Source organism: Carcharodon carcharias, chromosome 7, assembly GCF_017639515.1.
Source record: "Carcharodon carcharias isolate sCarCar2 chromosome 7, sCarCar2.pri, whole genome shotgun sequence".
In the NCBI taxonomy this organism is placed as follows: domain Eukaryota; kingdom Metazoa; phylum Chordata; class Chondrichthyes; order Lamniformes; family Lamnidae; genus Carcharodon; species Carcharodon carcharias.
Window position 1 is genome coordinate 72176904 of NC_054473.1, and position 20484 is coordinate 72197387.

The window sequence follows — 20484 nt, forward strand, 5'->3', positions numbered from 1 at the left end:
GAGAAAAACGGTTCCCCCTGGCAAGTAGTTAATAACTAGAAGTCAAGGATCCAAAATCATTGACAAAACATTTATAGAGGATATAGGGATAGATTTATTCACTCCGAATTGTCGGGATCTGGAAAGCACAACTTTAAAAGGTGGTGAAAGCTGATTCCATAAATCATTTTAAAAGGGAGTTGGACAGGTACTTCAGGATGAGGAATTTGGCGAATTATGGACAGAAGAAATGGAGTATGGAACTAAGCATGACTGCTCTGTGAACAACAGCACAGGCACAATGGGCCAAATAGCTTTTCAATTTTTAAAAGGCCTCTTTCTATGGTTCTCTTTGTATATGTTAATATATAAACATATACATTTTTCTATCGGCACCTGCTGATTACAACCACTACCATTAACTCAGTTTAGCTTTTTTACTCCATGCTTTTTTGAAGTACTTAACAAATGTTGTGCATGGTGTTTTAAATGCAGTAGAAGTATATATACACATATACTGAGGGAAGCAAAGAGCTGGCACAGGCATGGGCTGAAACCTCCTTCTGTGCTGTATGATTTGGTGCTCTCAAATGGAAAACATTTCTTTGCTGTTTCTCTTGGGCATCTACCTGTTTCAGGGTTCAAATCCAATAGGATGAAGATATAAAATTCCCTATCACGTGTTTTCCCCCTCATTCTCCCCCCCGCCCTCCGCCCCGACAAACACCAGCTGCAGCTTTTTATTGGAATGCGTGGTCTGCTCAGTAAATATGGAAGTGGTGTCTTTCTGCTGCACATTAATAATCTTGGCACTGTGCGACAGATAAAGAACGCCTAAAACTAATGTTTTAATAAAAATACTTAATACACAATCAGAAATTCCATCTGACATTCTCCAACAGATAAGTTGCAGCTCCATATTACTTACTTTGATGAATTTTTACCTCCTTTCATCTTTCCTAAAAAAAATCTGATGCCCAAGAGTGAATTGTTATCACTGTAGCTTGTAATGTAAAGCCATGTTTGGGGAAAAACCACGCCCCTGGCTGGTTTGTGGATGACACTCTGAAGGAAAGTGCCTCATCTTTGTTTATGTGCATTACATAAGTGTGGGAGGTGATAGAAGTTGTAAGTAGCGATCACCAGGATGTTAATTATATGTACTCCATCTGTGGCTCATCAAGAGTTTAGGCAAGCAATCCCTGTTATAAAAATGGAAAATGCGGGAAATACTCAGCAGGTCTGGCAGCATCTGTGGAGAGAGAGAAGCAAGATTAACATTTCAGGTTTGTGACCTTTCATCAGAACTCTCTTAGTTGTATGCTGAAGGAATGTGAATTGCTCATGTTATGATCCCTGGAGAGACCGATAACATTTAAAAGCAAGGAATCCTCAGAAAGCCGACGGAAAGAAAACCAATGGACAAGATTTCACTTTTTAAAACTTGTAATGTAACAAACCAACTAAAATCATCACAATTGAAACATTATTTAACAGACAAAGGATATTTCAAACGGAGATAAATTTCACTTTAAGGTCGATATACCAAAGATGCAACTCACATAGTTACAAGCACTCACATTACTTCCCGCACAAATGTGGGACCAGATGCAATATCATAATCTTTCCAGCTTGCCTCTGCTATGTAGCATCTCTCCTTCCCACTCAATTATCTTAGTCCTTGAGTCACATTTACCAGTAGCCGCATCCCATTCAAAGTCCATGCATACGGTTGCCATCGATAAGGCGCACATCTCCAAACCCCCTCTCAATCGGGTCACAACAGTCCTAATGGTACAGAATCCCCAGAGGCATTCTTCTCCAGCCCCTTTAAATTGTCTGGTGGGCTCTGACAACACAAACAGTGTTAGTGGGGCTTGTCCAATCCGTGATCCATTGCCCTTCCTGTCTTTAGCTCTCTGCTCTTTCCAACTGTATAACACACAACAGAGACTATGTTACTGTATATTCTCAGAGATCTGATTCAACACCAGAATCTGTTTGAAGACTGTCAAATAGAAAGCTGTTCCATTTGGAGAGAACCTCACTTGTTTCCTCTTGACATGAATTCTCAGTGTGTTCTGAACTGCCAAACAGAAAATACAGGCTGACCCAACCCCACTGCAATTAGCTTTCTATTTATCCTTTGCTTCTTAGCTGGTAATCCCCTTGGCAACCCCAGGTCACATGAGCATTTCTTAGAACATAATGATGTCATCGTCAGGAAATTAATGAACCCTCCATCAGAATATTTCCCAGCCCACATTGGTCTTAAAAGAGACGTTGCACAAAAAGAAAATATATATTTAAAAGTACATGGTCATCACACTCTTTGAGTTTCTGGGGACTACCCTGATACCTTTCAAACCCTGGTTTCAGTGAGAATTTTTGCAATTGCAATTGGTAGCATTTTTGCCTCTTGAGTCAAAAGGATGTGTGTTTAAGTCTCGCTTCAAAGACTTGAGCACAAAATCTAGCTGACACTTTCAATACATTACTGTACTCTGTATCTTACAGCCAATGAAGTCCTTTTTTTGACATGTAATCACTGTTGTAATGTAGGAAATATGGCAGTCAATTTGCACACAGCAAACTCTCACAAACAGCAATGTGAATAATGGCCAGAAAATGCTTTTGTGATGTCAATTCAGGGATTAATGTTGGCCAGGTCACATGGGTTAACTCACCTGCCCTCTTTGAAATAATGTCATGGGATCTTTTACAGCCATGTGAGAGTGCAGACTGGCCCTCAGTTTAACTTTTTTTTGAAAAACAGCACTTGCACCTGCTCAGTACTACACTGGAGTGTTAGCTTTGATTTTTGTGTAGGCACTTAAATGCAAGTCTTTCTTTATGCCTCATCGGTAATCATAAGACTATTAGAAGTATTTGGATGTGCACTTGCGATGCCATGGCATACAAGCATATGGGCCTAGTGCTGGAAAATGGGATTAGAATAGTTAGGTGCTTGTTTGACTCAGACTCAACGGGCCGAAGGGTCTTTTTCTATGTTGTAGACCTCCACGACTATATGGCTCTAAGACATAGGAGCAGAAGTAGGCAATTCGGGCCATTGTGTCTGCTCCGCCATGCAATTAGACTATGGCTGATCTAATTATCCTCAACTCCACTTTCCTACCTTTTCCCCATAACCTTTGGTTCTCATACTAATTAAAAATCTATGTCAGCCTTGAATGTACTTAACGACCCAGCTTTGACAGCCCTCTGCAGTGAAGAATTCCACAGATTCACTACCCTCTGAGAGAAGAAATTCCTCCTCATCTCTGTTTTAAATAGGCGCCCCCTTACTCAGATTATGCTCTCTGGTCCTAGATTCTCCCACAAGGGGAACAACCTCTCAGCACCTATCCTGTCAAGCCCCCTAAGAATCTTATATGTTTCAATAAGGTCGCCTCTCATCTTTTAAGCTCCAGTGAGCACAGGTCCAACCTACTTAACCTCTCCTCATAGGAAAATCCCTCCATACCTGGAGTCAACATAGTGAACCTTCTTTGGACGGCCTCTAATGCCAGTATATCTTTCCCTAGATAAGGGGACCAAAACTGTTCACAGTATTCTAGGTGTGGTCTACCTAGTGCATTGTATAGTTTTATCAAGACTTCCCTATTTTTACACTCCATTCTCTTTGAAATAAAGGCCAACGTTCCATTTGCCTTCCCTATTACCTGTTGAACTTATATGTTAGCTTTTTGGGATTCATGCACAAGGACTTCCAAATCCCTCTGTGCTGCGGCCTTCTGCAGTCTTTCTCCATTTAAATAATATTCAGCTCATCTGTTTTTCCTGCCAAAATGCACTACCTCACATTTCCCCACATTATATTCCATCTGCCAAGTTTTTGCCTGCTCACTTAACCTGTCTATATCCCTTTGTAGACTCTTTCTGTCATCCTCATCACCTGTCTTCCCATCTATTTTTGTATCATTGCAAACTTGGCAATAGTACATTCACTTCCCTCATTTAAGCCATTAATATATATATTATAAATAATTGAGGCCCCAGCATTGATCCCTGTGGCACTCCACTAGTTACAAGTTGCCATCCTGAAAATGCCCCCCTTATCCCAACTCTGTCTTCTATTAGTTAGCCAATCCTCTATCTTGCTAATATATTATCCCCAACACCATGGGCCCTTATCTTATTAAGTAGCCTTATGTGCGGTTCCTTATTGAATGCCTTTTGGAAATCCAAATATATTACATCTGTTGGTTCCCTTTATCTATCCTGTTTGTCACCCCCTCAAAGAATTCTAGTAAATTTGTCAGGCATGATTTCCCCTCATGCTGACTCTGCTTAATTAGATTATGTATTTCTAAGTGCTATGCTTTTCCATCCTTTACAATCAACTTCAACATTTTCCTAATGACAAATGTTAAGCTAACTGGCCTTTGGTACCTGTTTTTTGTCTCCCTTCCTTTTTGAATAAGGGTGTTACATTGGCCATTCTCCAATCCTCTGGGACTTTTCCAGAATCTAAGGATTCTTGCAAGATTACTACTAGTGCACCCACTATCTCTGTCGCTACTTCCTTTAATATCCTAGGGTGCAACCCATCAGGTCCAGGGGATTTATTAGGTAAAAACAGAAAAACTGCAGATGCTGGAAATCCAAAACAAAAACAGAATTACCTGGAAAAACTCAGCAGGTCTGGCAGCATCAGCGGCGAAGAAAAGAGTTGACGTTTCGAGTCCTCATGACCCTTCGACAGAACTTGAGTTCGAGTCCAAGAAAGAGTTGAAATAATTTTTCTTGGACTCGAACTCAAGTTCTGTCAAAGGGTCATGAGGACTCGAAACGTCAACTCTTTTCTTCTCTGCCGATGCTGCCAGACCTGCTGAGTTTTTCCAGGTAATTCTGTCTTTGTGTTGCCAGGGGATTTATTGGCCTTTAGCCCCATTAGTTTCCCTAATACTTTTTCTCTAGTGATAGCTATTGTATTTATTTCCTCCCACCGTTTTTCCTCTTCATTATTTAGTATTTTTGGAATGCTATTGGTGTCTTCTAGCATTAAGACTGATACAAAGTATTTATTCAACTCCTCTGCCCTTTCCTGGTTCCCAATTATTATTTCTCCAGCCTCATTCTCTAAGGGGCCTATGTTCACTTTGGCCTCTCTCTTCCTTTTTATATATTTAAGGAAGCTCTTACAGTCCGTTTTTATATTACTTGCTAGTTTATCCCCAAAATATATTTTCTCCCTCTTTATTTTTTTTGGTCATCTTTTAAAACTTTCCCAATCTTCTGGCTTACCACTAACCTTTGCCACATTGTATGTTTTTTCTTTCAATTTGATACTGTCTTTAACTTTTTTGATTAACCATGGTTGGTTTATCCCTTTCCTTGAATTCTTCTTCCTCACTGGGATATATCTTTGTTGAGATGTAACAATCTCTAGAACAGACAGATTTCTCTATGCAAAAAGTCAGGGGACCAGAGTTTCCCTATGGAACTTTGCACTGGTCCTGAGAAAACACCTGTGTTACCAATAAATTGAAACCAAGTCATTTGATGATGTCTCATGTGTGTAAAATCCCTGTACTTTGACTATTAATGTAACCAGCTGATATCAGCATTTCAGAAATCAGAATACAGTCTTGGATTTTGACAAATACCCACTCGGCTTGAGGAAGGGTAAAAACTTTGAATGTCCAGGAGTTAAGTTGGAGCCATTGAATTCGTACAGTGCAATTACAATAACACGCTATTGCAACATGTGGTTGGTATAGGTCAAAGTGGCCTTGGATGCACTAAATTAGTGGATAACACAACCTGTGTTAGTGGGAAACTTAAGTGGGGCTGAGGAGGTGATTAGATTTAATAGCCTGATTCTGAGACAGAGTACTAAAGAGAAATTTCTATTTGCATTCTTTGTGTCTGCAATACAACTGAAATAATCTCAAATACACACACAAACAACAGGCCAACATCTGGTGTTCATCAATCCATTTGTCCAACACTCACAGCGCTAACCTCAGTTATGTTCTTCCATCATCGATTTGGAAATGCGTGATAGAGACCCGATGTACTTGCCTCGGATAAAGAGCAGTGCATTCAAACTTATTCCAATGCATTTACATTTTGTATCGTTTTGAGAAAACAAAGCAAATGGCTAAGGCTCTCAATGCAGATAGTCCCATTGTCAAAGAGGCAGAGAGCAAATGTGATAAATTAGAAAGAAAGCATGGGTTTCAAAATATGAAGATTGTAGGAGGAAAGAAGACTGAAGAGAGGTAAAAGCATTTCCCTGTTCAGAGGTCCTGGGAAAGAATGAGTGAGAGTAGGAAACTGTATTATGCTTTTTAACATAATGTGGATGGAGGAGGTAGAGGAAGGAAGCATAGGACAGATGTTTGCAGCTCAAGTTATTAATATTCACTGTCTGCATAAAAGGATCAAGGAAGCTTTTTATCATGAAGACAAAGCCCTAAGTCAAAGCGCCTTTATTTTGTGCAAGCGTGTTCTAGTGCCACTGGCTCAAAGCATCAGTCTCACACTGCTGGTGGAAATCTCTCATCTAACAATCCTCCTAGTAACTGTCCTTGGTGAATCTAGTGAATTTTCTTTCAGGTCGCCACTGGCTATGCACCATGGTCTGCTTGCTTTAGAGTGGTGTTTAACCCAGTGTAATATAAGTTAAACAAATTATGGTGACAGAGAGAGTAAAATTATTAATGCTTACTGAGGGGTGCAACTTAATCTGATTGCTAAACTTGAGCTCAGAAAATACTGACCATGGCATCAACTCTCACAGACTCTTTCCATGGGGGAACAAGTTACAACCTAAGGGCCAGCACTACATGAACATCTGGCAGGGAGACTTCCCATACCACAACACAGCAGATGATGGATACGCCAACACTGCCCCTGTAAGTGCCTGTTCCCCGAGCCATTCAATCTCAATGTTAGTTGCATATTAATTAGTCTTCTGTGGCATTGCTCCAAGTGAGTGAAAGGATGTGCTGAAGTGTAAAAGGAAGTGCATGCTGTATCAAAACTGTTGATGGATTGCCAACCATGGTGTTGCATTTTTTTAAATCTACTTCAGATTTCTTTGTGATGCTGTTTCTCTCCGCTTCTGCCTTGCTTCTTCAGCTTCTGTGCCTCTTTCTTTCTTTAATCTTCCACTAACTCTTTGTTCCTCGCTCTCCCATCATTTGCTTCTTGACCTGCCTTTCTTCAGGTGTGAGGTGGTGGGTGGCATGGCATGGTGTGAAAAACAGGCTCCAGCAGCTGCTGGCTGTGTTTTGGATAGTGATTGTGGGGATAATGAGGCCTTCAGCAGCTGCCTTTGCATTCACCTTTCCCAAACACACATTCTCACCTCCTGATCATTCCCATTGTGTCCCCCTATCCCTTCACCTTCCTACTGCCCTTTACTCCCATTACATCTTTCCCTTCAAACAATCTCCACAGCCCTTGTATCCTTACCTCCCCCCTTGCTCTCCAACCACTCTCCCCTCCGTTCTTAACACCCCCACCAAAGGTAGGCAGTAAGTGGCAAGAGAGTCCCTTACCCTCAGCCTACTTTCCTCCTCCCGTGACTCCCTCATTGTTTCTTCCAAACTGTTTCTATCAAAGAGGCTTTGTTTGCTTTAAACATTCAACCTGTTTTTGTTTTTAATTAGGATGTGGAAAGTGCCCTTCACGTGCTCTCTTTCTTCTGCTTAATGAACTTTTTTAAAAGGTCTGCAGAATACATAACCAAAACTATAGCAGGCTTGCAATCAGAATGGTGCCATTTTCTTTCTCATGTAAATTTTAACTCTATAAAACTTTAGAAATGTTTTCTTTTCAAAATTATTTGAAATAAATCTACTCAAAAAAGCTGCTGATGTTGACATCTGTCTGAGTGGTAGTGATTTATGTTGGGAAATATAAATTAAAACGTTAAAAGACACAGAAAAGAATTGAATGGATAAATTTAATCACATTATCTATGAAATGTGTATTTTTTTCCATTTTGTTTAGATTCTGATTTTGGATGTTACAAATTTCAAGTATTGAGGGAAAAATTGTACAACAAAAAGTTTCAGAAAGTATTGAGTGACACGATTTCAGAATTACAGCTTTGGCGCCTCTTATGATCAATTGCCTGCTAATTCTATGATGAAAGCTAATTCTAAATGTCCATACTCTTACATGATGACTAAATACTTGGGCACATATTTTTCTCCTTTTGTGTTTGTTTGTAAATGTGCAATCCATCTAAATAAATGTCTTCTGGGAAGTTAATAGACCCATAACAGGTCCTACACAGTTTTTCATTCATATAAATTGCTGGACAGAAGATCAGGAAAGTTTGGTTTGCAGGCATGTGATTCCTCCTGCCTACTTTTCCTTGATGCTTTCTGCTGAGGTGACTGTTTACATCCAAATGCAAAAGAGAAAAATGTGCTTTCCAAAAAACCATAACCTGGTGTGAGTCAGTGCCTTCAGAGATGGGAGGGCAAGGATTTGAGAGGGCTGGAGGAGGGAGACTTTCCAAACAGTAATTTTTCAAAAAACCATTATTGGGGAAACCAATGTATTGGTGCTCCAAAGCATATATATCACACGGCAATTCCCCACATAGCAGGTTTCCAGTCCTTCCTTTCTGTTAGAAAGAAAGTGCAGAGTGGACAATTCCTTACAGAGAAGGATAATCACCCAGTTCAGAAACACATTTTGTTTACAGAAGCGGTCTATTGAAGGGAAGGGGAGGGTAGGTTGAGTTATTCAGGGTTTTATTATATGTTTTCCTATTAAAGTTTATACACTTTTCACAGTTACAATACTTGGATAGTAATATTTAGTGGTTTCGCTAATTGAAGAATTGAGGCATTTTTGACAATGAAAGGAACAAATGTGAAGTGTTGGATCCGTAATGTTGCTTCTGATCTGTATATGTTGAGATATAGTGTTTATATATGCTTATTTTTAGTTCAACAGTGATAATTTATTCAAATAAATATTTGTTTAAGGCTTTGAGATCTGTTGTGTTGCAATGAATTAATGTTGGCATGAAGAGAACATGACATATTGTGGCCAAAAGACCCTAACTACAGTTACCATTTGTTCCTCCCCCCATCTCACAGGTCACCACCTTTCCTCCCAATGGTTATGGTCTCTTCAACATGGTTGGGAATGCCTGGGAATGGACGTCTGATTGGTGGTCTGTACACCACACCACTGATGAGTTAGAGAATCCTGTAAGTAGCTTAGTTGCTCAGCTGTGGCTATAATAGGACGGCCCATGTCTTGTGAACATTGCACAGTTGGTTTTCTGAACCTGCACTGCTGATACGGGGGCATTTGTTGTGAAATCGAGGCCGTGTCTCCCATGGTTTCCTGACCATTGGCATTGGGACAGAAACTGGCAGGCAGCGCAGACCTGCAACTTTCCTATCTGTGTGACGACTGGTTGGCATTCCCTACCAGCAGTGTAGACTGTAGGGGAATTGGTTCCTTGATGTGATCACATATAATGCTTGTAGGAATGTTCAACTTTTGATGGGACTGGACTCTTTGTAAATTTGTATCTGATGTTGCTAGTAAGGAGGATTTATCTGTGACCCATGAACTATTTTTACTTCTCTTAGTTTATAAAGTAATTTACTTTCCATTAGTTTACTGAGACTATACAAAATGGTAGATGTGGAGAGAATGTTTCCTCTTGTGGGAGAATCTAGAACTAGAGGTCACCATATAAAAATAAGGGGTCCCCATTTAAAACAGAGGAGAATTTTTTTCACTTAGACGGTCGTGAGTCTTTAGAACTCTCTTCCTGAAAAGATGGTAGAAGCAGAGTCTATGAATATTTTTATGGCAAGCAAGGGGGTGATTGGTTATCGAGAGTAGGCAAGATGCAGACATCAGGTCACTGTCAGATCAGCCATGATCTTATTTAATGGCGGAGGAGGCCCGAGGGGCCAAATGATCTACTCCTGCTCCTTGCTCATATGATAGATCAGGTACAGAACCTGCTTTCTGCTAATCCATACCCAAAACTATACACTTAGGAGATGACAATACCTCAGTGTCACTGGACCTTTGATCTTGCTGTGCTTTTCTACAAATGATTCCTTAACTGTAAGCCTAGGAACACAAATCAGTCCTTTGCTATGCTTTGGAGGAGCCAAGGACTTGTTGCTTTTGTGGCTGAATGATGTGACCTGCCTGTGTATGATTCCTTTACTGATTAAAAATCTGTCTACCTCAGCCTTGAATATACTTAACAACCCAGCCTCTACAGCCCTCTGCGATAAAGAATTCCACAGATTCACTACCCTCTGAGAGACGGAATTCCTCCTCATCTCTATTTTAAATGGGCGACCCTTTACTCTGAGATTATGCCCTCTGGCCCTAGAGGAAACAACCTCTCAGCACCTACCCTGTCAAGCCCCCTAAGAATCTTTTATGTTTCAATAAGGTTGCCTTTCATTCTTCTAAACTCCAATGAGTACAGGCCCAACCTACTCAACCTCTCCTCATAAGAAAATCCCTCCATACCTGGGATCAACTAAGTGTACCTTCTCTGGACTGCCTTCAATGCCAGTATATCTTTCCATAGATAAGGGGACCAAAACTGTTCACTGTATTCTAGGTGTGGTCTAACTAGTACCTTATATAGTTTTGGCAAGACTTCCCTATTTTTATACTCCATCCCCTTTGAAATAAAGGCCAACATTCCATTTGCCTTCCCTATTACCTGCTGAATTGGTGGTTCTGCTAGCATTTTGTGATTCACACACGAGGACCCCCAAATCCCTCTGTGTTGCAGCTTTCTTTAGTCTTTCTCCATTTAAGTAATATTCAGCTCCTCTATTCTTCCTGTCAAAGTGCATAACCTCATATTTTCTCACATTATATTCCATCTGCCAAGTTTTTGCCCACTCACTGGACCTGTCTATATCCCTTTGTAGACTCTTTGTGTCATCCTCACCACTTGCCTTCCACCTATTTTTGTGTCATCTGCAAATTTGGCAATAGTACATTCACTTCCCTCATCAAAGCCATTAATAGATATTGTAAATAATTGTGGCCCCAGTACTGATCCCTGCGGCACTCCACTAGTTACAGGTTGCCATCCTGAAAATGCTCCCTTTATTCCAACTCCCTGTCTTCTGTTAGTTAGCCAATTCTCTACCCAAGCTAATATACTATCCCTAACACCATGGGCTCTTATCTTATTAAGTCCAGTACCTTGTTGAACGCCTTTCAGAAATCCAAATGTATTACATCTACTACTTCCCCTTTATCAATCCTACTTGTTACCTCCTCAAAGAATTCTAATCAATTCATCAGGCATGATTTCCCCTTCATGAAGCCATGTTGACTCAGCTTGATTATATTATGTATTTCTAAATGCTCTGCTATTACATCCTTTATAATAAACTCTTAACATTTTACCAATGATAGACGTTAAGCTAACTGGCCTTTAGTTACCTGTTTTTTCCTCCCTTCCTTTTTGAATAAGGGTGTTACGTTGGCAGTTTTCTAGTCCTCTAGGACTTTTTCAGAAGCTAAGGATTCTTGGAAGATTACTATCAGCACATCCACTATCTCTAGCTACTTCCTTTAATATCCTAGGATGTAACCCATCAGGTCCAGGGGACTTAACAGCCTTTAGCCCCATTAGTTTCCCTAGTACTTTTTCTCTAGTGATAGTTATTGCACTTATTCCTCTCTCTCCACCCCCCCCCCCCACCACCGACATCCATCCACCCACCCACCCACGCACGCTTTTCTACCTTGATGACTTAGTATTTTTGGAATGCTAATATTATCTTCTACCATGAAGACTGTTGCAAAATATTTATTCAACTTCTCTGCCATTTCCTGGTTCCACATTATTATTCCCCAGCCTCATTCTCTAACGGGCCTATGTTCACTTTGGCTTTTCTTTTCCTTTTTTATATATTTTGAGAACTCTTCCTGTCCATTTTTATATTACTTGCTGGTTTACCCTCAAAGTTTATTTTCTCCCTCCAGCCCCACCACCCTTTCCTTCCTGCCTCTCATTTCGAAAAGTCCTTGAGTATTTAGTTACAAGCTTTGGTCTCCTTGTAACCATGTATCCGCAGTGGCTATAAGATCATACCCATTAACTTGTGTTTGTGCCACTAATTCATTTTTTTTGTTCCAAATACAACATGCATTTAAGTAAAGAGCCATTAATTTTGCCTTTTTATCCTTTTTCTCTCTTTAACCGTATTTGCAGTTTTTTTTGTTTGTACACAAAGCCTACGTTTCCTCTCTCCAGAAACCTCTCTCCCCCCCCCTCCCTCCACGCCCCTATTTAGTTCGAAGCCCTCTCTACAGTCCTAGTTATTTAATTCGCCAGGACACTGGTCCCAGCATGGTTCAAGTGAAGCCTGTCCCACCGGAACAGCTCCCTTCTATCCCAGTACTGGTGCCAGTGACTCATGAACTGAAACCTATTCCTCATCAATCTCTGAGCCACGCATTTAACTCCTTGATTTTATTTGCCCTATGCCAATTTGCCCATGGCTCAGGTAGCAATTCTGAGATTATTACCTTGGAGGTCCTGCTTTTTAATTTAGCTCCTAACTGTTCAAATTCTTTCAGCTGAACCTCCTTTCTAGTCCTATCAATGTCGTTGGCACCAACTTGGACGACAATAACTGGATCCCTCCCCTCTCACTCCAAGTTCCTCTCCAGCCCTGAGGAAGTCTTTAATCCTGGCACCGGGCAGGCAACACAGCCTCCAGGACTCACGCTCACGGCTGCAGAGAACAGTATCTACCCCCCTAATTGTACTGTCCCCTACCACTACTACGTTCCTATTTCCTCCCCCCACTTGAATGGCTACCTGTACCACAGTGACCAAGGGCCAGAAGTACATGTGTTGTGTATAAAGGGGAACGGGTGGATGTACTGTACTTAAATTTCCAGTAGGCATTTGATAAAGTGCCACATCAAAGCTAATTATGGAAAATAAAAGCTCATGTTGTAGGGGGTAACATATTGGCATGGATAGAAGATTGGCTGGCTAACAGGAAACAGTTGGCATAAATGGGTCATTTTCTGGTTTACAGGATGTAATGAGTGATGTGCCACAGGGATCAGTGCTGGGGCCTCAACTTTTTTCAATTTATATAAATGACTTGGATCAAGGAACCAAAGGTATGGTTGCTAAATTTGCTGACAACATAAAGATAGGTAGGAAAGTAAGTTGTGAAGAGGACGTAAGGAGACTACAAAGAGACAAGGGTTAAGTGAGTGGCAAAAATCTGGCAAATGGAGTATCATATGGGCCAGTGTGAAATTGTCCATTTTGGCAGGAAGAATAAAAAGAAGCATATTATCTAAATGGAGCGAGATTGTAGTGCTCTGAGATTCAGAGGGATCTGGGTGTCTTAGTGCATGAATCACAAAAGGCTAATATTCAGGTACAATAAGTAATTAGGAAAGTTATTGTTTATTGTGAGGGGAATTGATTACAAAAGTAGGGAGATTATGCTTCAGCTGTACAGTGCACTGGTGAGACTGCATCTGGAGTACTGTTTACAATACTGGTCTTCTTATTTAAGGAAAGTTGTAAAAGCGTCAGAAGCAATTCAGAGAAGGTTTACTAGTCTAATACCAGGAATGGATGGGTTGTCTTACGCGGAAAGATTGGACAGGTTAGGCTTGTGTCGACTGGAGTTTATAAGAGTAAGAGGAGTTTATAAGAGTAAGAGGTAACTTGATTGAAACCTTTAAGATCCTGAGGGCTCTTGACAGGATGGATGTGGGGAGGATGTTTGCTCTTGTGGGAGAATCTAGAACTAGGGGTCACTGTTTAAAAATAAGTAGTTGCTCATTTAAGACAGAGGTGAGGGAATTTTTTTCTCTCAGGGCCTTGAGTCTTTGGAATTCTCCTCCTCAAAAGGCAGTGGAAGCAGAGTCTTTGAATATTTTTAAGGTGGAACTAGATAGATTCTCAATTAACAAGGGGGTGAAAGGTTCTCAGGGTTAGGCAGGAATGTGGGGTTGTGGTTACAATCAGATCATATCAATTCATGATCTTCATGAATGGCAGAACAGGCTTGAAGGGCTAAGTGGCCTACTCCCTAATGAAAATATTTGTAACCCAGGGCACTAAGACCAAACATTGTGCCCCTATTGTTACTCTGAATTGGATCAGCAACTCAACACGGATTGTGGGAACATTCTGCTTTGCTTAGCTTGATTCCACACTGCATATATCACTAAGCCATTAGGAGACAGATGATTTGGTTTTTTCACATTGCTTCAAAGCACTGAAGTATACACTCAATAGATACGACATGTTTAGACAAGCAAAACATGGCAGTGATTTTACTGCACCCAGACTTGACACATTTTATCTAATCGATAAGAAAACCTACAGGAACAATCCTGAGATAACCTGGGTAGTATACAGGCACAGTTTAATGCATTCCGAGAGCACAGATTTGAAGAAGGTGTTCAGAATAAGCAACGTTAGTTTAACAAGTCACTACTTTGATCCAGTGGCAGCTTAATTTACAAGTGAATGAGAATAACGCAGTGTTACTTAATTGAAAGGTTTTTGCAGGAACATTCAGACTGTGGCAGTTCAGGTTGAATAATCCTTCCATGAACACAAAGCCACAAACAACTCCTTTGCAAATCTTTGCAAGATGTTCCATTTGCATATCAAAGTGTGATGGAATCATCTCCCTGGCTGTTGTCAGCTGGGGCCATGTGCGTGTTGCTCATGCATTTTATGTGCCTCAGCATTGAAAAAATCTTGGGACTGGGAGGCACAGGGAATTCAACAGTATGAATAATAGTAGACTGGGTACACTTTCTCACCATCCTATACTGTACAATTTGCAAAAGAGAAGTCCTGATCACCCAGGTAAGATGACTATACAGGGTCGAGGCAGAGACTGAAAGGGACAGGCAGAGTCCGAAACTATTGGTAAACTTTGTGTTATTGTAAGTGCATATTTTAAGCTTATCCTTCTCAGTGAACAGCCTGTATAACAGTTGTTTATGAAAAAAGAAAAATAACTCCCTTTTATGTTACATTTACGAGAATCCTTAGGATGCACTTTATTACCAGAGAATTAATGTTTTTGCAATGTAGTCATGCAATGTTATAAAGGCAAAAGTGGGACATTTCTGTGCAAATTCTCAAATAATGAATTAGTGAATGAATGATCAGATGATTTATTTTAGTTTGATTAGGAAACAGGATCAGTGTGTATATTGGGGTGAGCAAACTCTGGGTAGTGACCGCTATCTGAGAATGTGGCAGGGACAGATACAGTCAGGCCTTTCAGGCACCCGAAGAGAAAAAAGTACAGGGCTACAGGGAAAGGGTGGGGGGAATGGGACTAACTGAGTTCTTGCAGAAAGCTGGTACAGTCACACAGGCCTGTTCATTTCTTCCTAGCATCTCAGGGTTAGGCAGGAATGTTAGGCAGCCTCCTGTGCTGTAATTATTCTGATTTTATGGATTCTAGCAATCTGGCTCAAAAAACCCAGGCAACACATTTTCTTTCTGGGCTTATATTTCATACTGGCTAAATTTCATAGGTTTGGAGGTTTGAAAATTTCTGTTCCTCAGGTTTTTGCCCAATGATGAATGAAATGTATTGGGTTTGATTCAGAGGAACCAGAGAACCCAAAAATGTCAGTATGTGTAAGGTGGGTGCAAGCAAGGCAAATGTTTTAACCTCTCCTGTTTTGATTGTGCGCTGCAACTAAAGATCCATTTGGTTGCTGGGCCCCAATTTGGTGTTGAGTTAATGCAGTTCTCAAGGTAGAGAAAAATAGGTACCTGACAATCTAATGAAGTCGATTGTGGTTAAGAGTGACTGCAATTTTGTACAAACCACTGTCGAAGCAGTTGTTGTGGGCAACTTCATTCCATAAATCAATTATTCATCTGTGTAAATGAAGCATGTAAATGCAATTTGAATTGTTAATTTTAGTGTCCAGAGTTACATGTAACATTTGAAATAAAAAGATTAATGAGAGCTTTTCCACTGTCCTGGATTGATCCTTAGTCCAGCACAGACGCTGAAATAAATCCTTTAGATGCACTGTTAGCAAGTGACCTATGTATACCGAGGACTGCCTTATGCATTGAAAGGAGGCCAGAAATTATTCTGTGGATCTTAAAGACCTAAGTTTTACTAGGAGTGTAGGAAGATGATGATTGCTGCTGTTGAAAAATAAACAAGGTTAGAAACAGTCATGTACAATAACACAACGATATTTAATGTTTTGACATTGAGGAAAACATCCTAAAGTGCTTTATCGAGATGCTAGGAAGAAATGAACACTGATCCAAAGAAGGAAATCATAGTAGAGAAATATCACCATCCACTAATGCAAGCATCGTTTGGAGTTGCGCACCCCAGCTTTTTTTATATAGTGCACGGCCAATCCATTTAAGCCCAGGAACTCCTCAATTTTTTTTATGTGGCCACTCATGCATGGTAACTTAAAGGGGCAGACTAATGTGTAGTCAATGTGGAGACTCCCAGGTTTCTGTGCAACTCTACTGCTTAGAGGGAATGTTGGTTTGTAAAATGGTGTCTTTTTTTCTTCCCCCTCTTGTTTGGAGATTCACTTCACTCCTGAACAGTGCTGTTGATGATCCCCAGTGTCTTTATTCTCTACAACATGTGCTGGTACAACAATGGACTAAGTTGCTCTTTAGTTTGCATTGTGGTTTCTAGTTGTAGGCTGATAAACTTGTTCATCTGCTGTAAAAGAGAAGTTTGCTAGATTTCATCCAGTATCCCAACACTGGTATACATAGACGGCATGTAGAGGGGGAAAGATCTGATTTGCTGGCTCCTGAAATAAATTGCCCTCTTTCCATGGTGCATAGTTTCTCATGTATATCAGAAATTTCTGGTTGGACCTGAAAATGGACAATTAAAGCCCCTTAAATTGTTTGCGCCAAACTTATGTCAATTTAAATGAGGCACACATACAAGTGGAAGATTTCATTTCTGTACTGATCTGAATGGATGCAGGTAAGAACTGATTGGAAGCTTAATAAAAGCTCTCTCATGCCAATTGAATCTCTAAATTACAGAATTGGTTTATTAAAAATAACATCAGCAATGGACAATACAGCAGGTTGCAAGTGGTGTACACCACCTCAGTGAAAGAATTAACAAACGTTTCACTGAGTAATGTTTGACCTGCATCAACATCTTTAACATAATGTACATGTTGGGTGTCGTTGCATTCAATGAATCTTCAGCCCTATCTCAATAGCCTCAGGAAAGTCACACAGATCAAGACCGTTTAAGATAGGCATCCTCTGAGTTTCAACCAGGAGCAAGGAAATCAAATATTTGTCTCAAAAATTGACCAAGCTGTCAAAAAAAATGCCTGAAATTTTAAGTTAAAATCTATGATATTATATTACAGTTATTACCCAGCACTTTATTCTAGTTTAAATCATAAGTAAAGTAATGCAAATGCTGAAAATATTAAAACAAAAAAAAACAGAACAAGCTAGAAATAAACAGCAGGTCGGGCAGCAGCTGTGGAGAAAGAAGTTAAATGGCCGAAATGTCACCTTCCACAGAACTACAAGAAATTACAGATATCTTGAAAATCAATCAAATTACCTTAATTTGATAGAATTCTGGACAAAGTCATCAGTCTTGGGTACGCAATCCTGCTTGGTTTGCAATCAACAATGGAAGTGACCTTCTGCATACCAGACCACGACATGTCCCCTGCAAGCTGGAGAGAGCTGGCTAGCAGTAACCAAAATTAAAGTGACAAGGCACATCACAGAAATACATTGTGATAACATAAACTTTCTCATGATCTGAATTGTTTGAGAACAAGACTTTCCTTGGACTGTAGAAAATTATCTGGATTAAACTAGGAAATAAAGGAAACAAAAGTGCAGTGCGGATAAGGAACCACAGAAGCTGTTGGCTTGTAGCTCTGTTTGTTGATGCTCCACAGGGAGCTTTAGTCCACTATAAGATGTTGTTGATGTGGAGTGTTTTTACTCTCCCTCCTCCTGTGTGGAACACATTGAGATGTATTTATACATTCTAATACTTATTAATCATAGTAGATGAGCTGCCACAACTAAAAGTCATGAACATTGTTCGCCTGTAAGTTTACCAATTCATCTCCATTATTTTAAGGAGGCTTTGCACTTGCATAATTCCCACATATTTATTCGTTTTCAAATTTGGCACCACAGTGCAATATTACACAGAAACATAGATGAAAAACGACCAAGGTCAAATTAAGTTGCATTCTACCACAACACCTTGACAATGGAGATCTTGATCAGTCATAGTAATCAATCCCTATCAATTAATTTACAGCAAATCCAGGAATGACACAAAGGAAACCAACATGGTTGACATATTGTAAAAGGTACACAATTGTATAGTTGTGTTTGTGTAAGACGGTAGTTCACACACTTTGTTGGGTTTTAACATTGATATCTAATTTTTCTCTCAGTGAAATGTCAGCCGTTTAACTACTTCTTCCACAGCTGCTGCCTGACTTGCTGAATATTTCTAGCTTTTTTTTTGTTTTTGTAATTTCAGCTTTAACAGTACTTTGCTTTTGATTCAAATTAGAATAAAGTGCTGCGTAACAGCTGCAATATTCAAGGGCTGTCTCACATCTAAAGAAAGTGTCACGCAGCTGGTAACCTGCATTTTCTTGCATCGTAGATTTTACATTTTAAAAAGTTCAGGTATCTTTGTCAGCTTGAGGCAATTTTTGAGACAAATATTTGATTTCTTTGTTCCTGGTTGAACTCCAGAGGAGAAGAGCATTCTATCTTGGATAGTCTTGATCTGTGAGATATTTCTGAGGCTATTGTGATAGGGCTGGACATTCAGTGGGTGCAGTGAAACCCCACTTGTACATTCTTAAGGAGAGACTGTGGTGTGATTGTAATGTTGCTGGACTAGTAATCCAGAGGGACATGCTTTGGGGGCATGGGTTCAAATCCCACCATGACAGCTGGTGGAATTTGAATTCTGTTAATAAATCTGAAATATAAAGCTAGTCTCAGTAATGGTGACCATAGCAACTATCATCAATTGTTGTAAAAATCCATCTGGTTCACTAATGCCCTTTAGGGAAGGGAATATGCCATCCTTACCTGGTCTGGCCTACAGCAATGTTGTTGACGCTTAACAACTTTCTGAAATCGCCTAAGAAGCCACTAAGTTTAAGGGCAGTTAGGGAAGGGCAATAAATGCTGGCCTTGCCAGCAAAGCCCGCATCCCATGAAAGAATAAAGAAAAATAATCAATGCAGGTCAAGCACTACTGGCTAAATAATAAATTTTACATTAAGGAGGTGTACACCACTGCAACCTGCTGCATTTTCTAATGCCAATAATTTTTTTAAATAATCGATTCTGTAGTTTATAGCCTGAGCCACTGTCCAGCTGTGAGTGCAACATCCCTATTAACCACTTCTCCCCTTTCCCAGCCCACGAGTGCAGATTGGCAATGCTTTTTGGGGTACAGATCTCAGGCATTAACTTTCCCATGTGTATTTCCTTTAAATGGTCATACTATCTTTGTATCTATAGGCTATGTGACCATTTGGCGCATCACATTCACTTGAGCCCATTGACCCATCTGTACATGTACATTTTGCAGCAGTCATCATTGACAAGTGATGAGTGGGAGCCAGAGCTGTTTTCTTTTCAGTTCTAGCCCAGTGTCATTGAAGACAGTTGCAATCCCTCCCCTACTCCCCTGGCTTCGATCACAGAGCAAGGATCAAACCCGGAACCTTCTGGTGTACTATTAGTTATTTCATTGAACAGTGGAGAGTCAGTGTTCAGTTTTTAAGGTTATAAAGACACTGCAGCTTTTTCTGAAAGATAAAATACCAATGGATTTAACTCCTGCGATAGTATTTGACCTAGTTTCAGGATTACCTATTTGGAGCATGGAGAGATAAATCCAGGTCTCAATGCCTCAGCAACTGATGGGCTCTTTGCAAAATTTGACAGTGTCCAGGATTAGGTTGCTCTAAATTTGGCATTTGGCCTAAAATTTTAGATGACTTTCTGTCACAATCAAAGGATCTCAACCTTATACATGTCAACTGAATAGAATTTTAAGTAATGGAATTATGACCTGCTCTTATGGAGAAATTCAAAGCTGAAGGTAAAATCTGGCTGTGTTTATCGGAAGGCAGAATCTACTTTACGAAATACAGGCATTTTAATCAGAATTTGTGTTCCCTTATCTTGCTAACACTGGAAGTTCACTATTTAAATCTATAGATTATACAGCAAATGCACAGCACTGAATTTATTTATGTAAAATGGTGCTCTATAAGTTGTAAAACGTTAAAGGAACATGAACCATCCCAATTAATACAATTCCTTACTTAGTTTCAAGAGATTCTAATGTCTTACCTATTTTAAGCAAGGCAGAGGACTTGCATTTGTGTAGTGCCTTTCATAACGTAGGACATCCCAAAATATTTTACAGTCAATTAGGTTCTTTTGAAATCTAG

General features: G+C 40.0%; 1 protein-coding gene and 1 long non-coding RNA gene across 3 annotated transcripts in view; one reads left to right on the forward strand and one right to left on the reverse strand.

The window, feature by feature from the left end:
- The window catches only part of sumf1 (sulfatase modifying factor 1), a 141696-nt gene that overhangs the window by 70802 nt on the left and 50410 nt on the right, over nt 1–20484 (forward strand). For both annotated transcript variants that reach the window (XM_041191133.1, XM_041191134.1), the window contains exons 6-7: nt 6752–6866; nt 9075–9188. In XM_041191133.1, the coding sequence (XP_041047067.1) occupies nt 6752–6866; nt 9075–9188 (229 nt within the window). The remainder of the gene's footprint in view (nt 1–6751; nt 6867–9074; nt 9189–20484) is intronic.
- LOC121279784 lies at nt 1408–17796 on the reverse strand. The gene is made up of 2 exons (XR_005943496.1): nt 17589–17796; nt 1408–1911 (listed from the first exon to the last, which is right to left on the reverse strand). It is a non-coding gene; the product is annotated as an uncharacterized LOC121279784 (long non-coding RNA).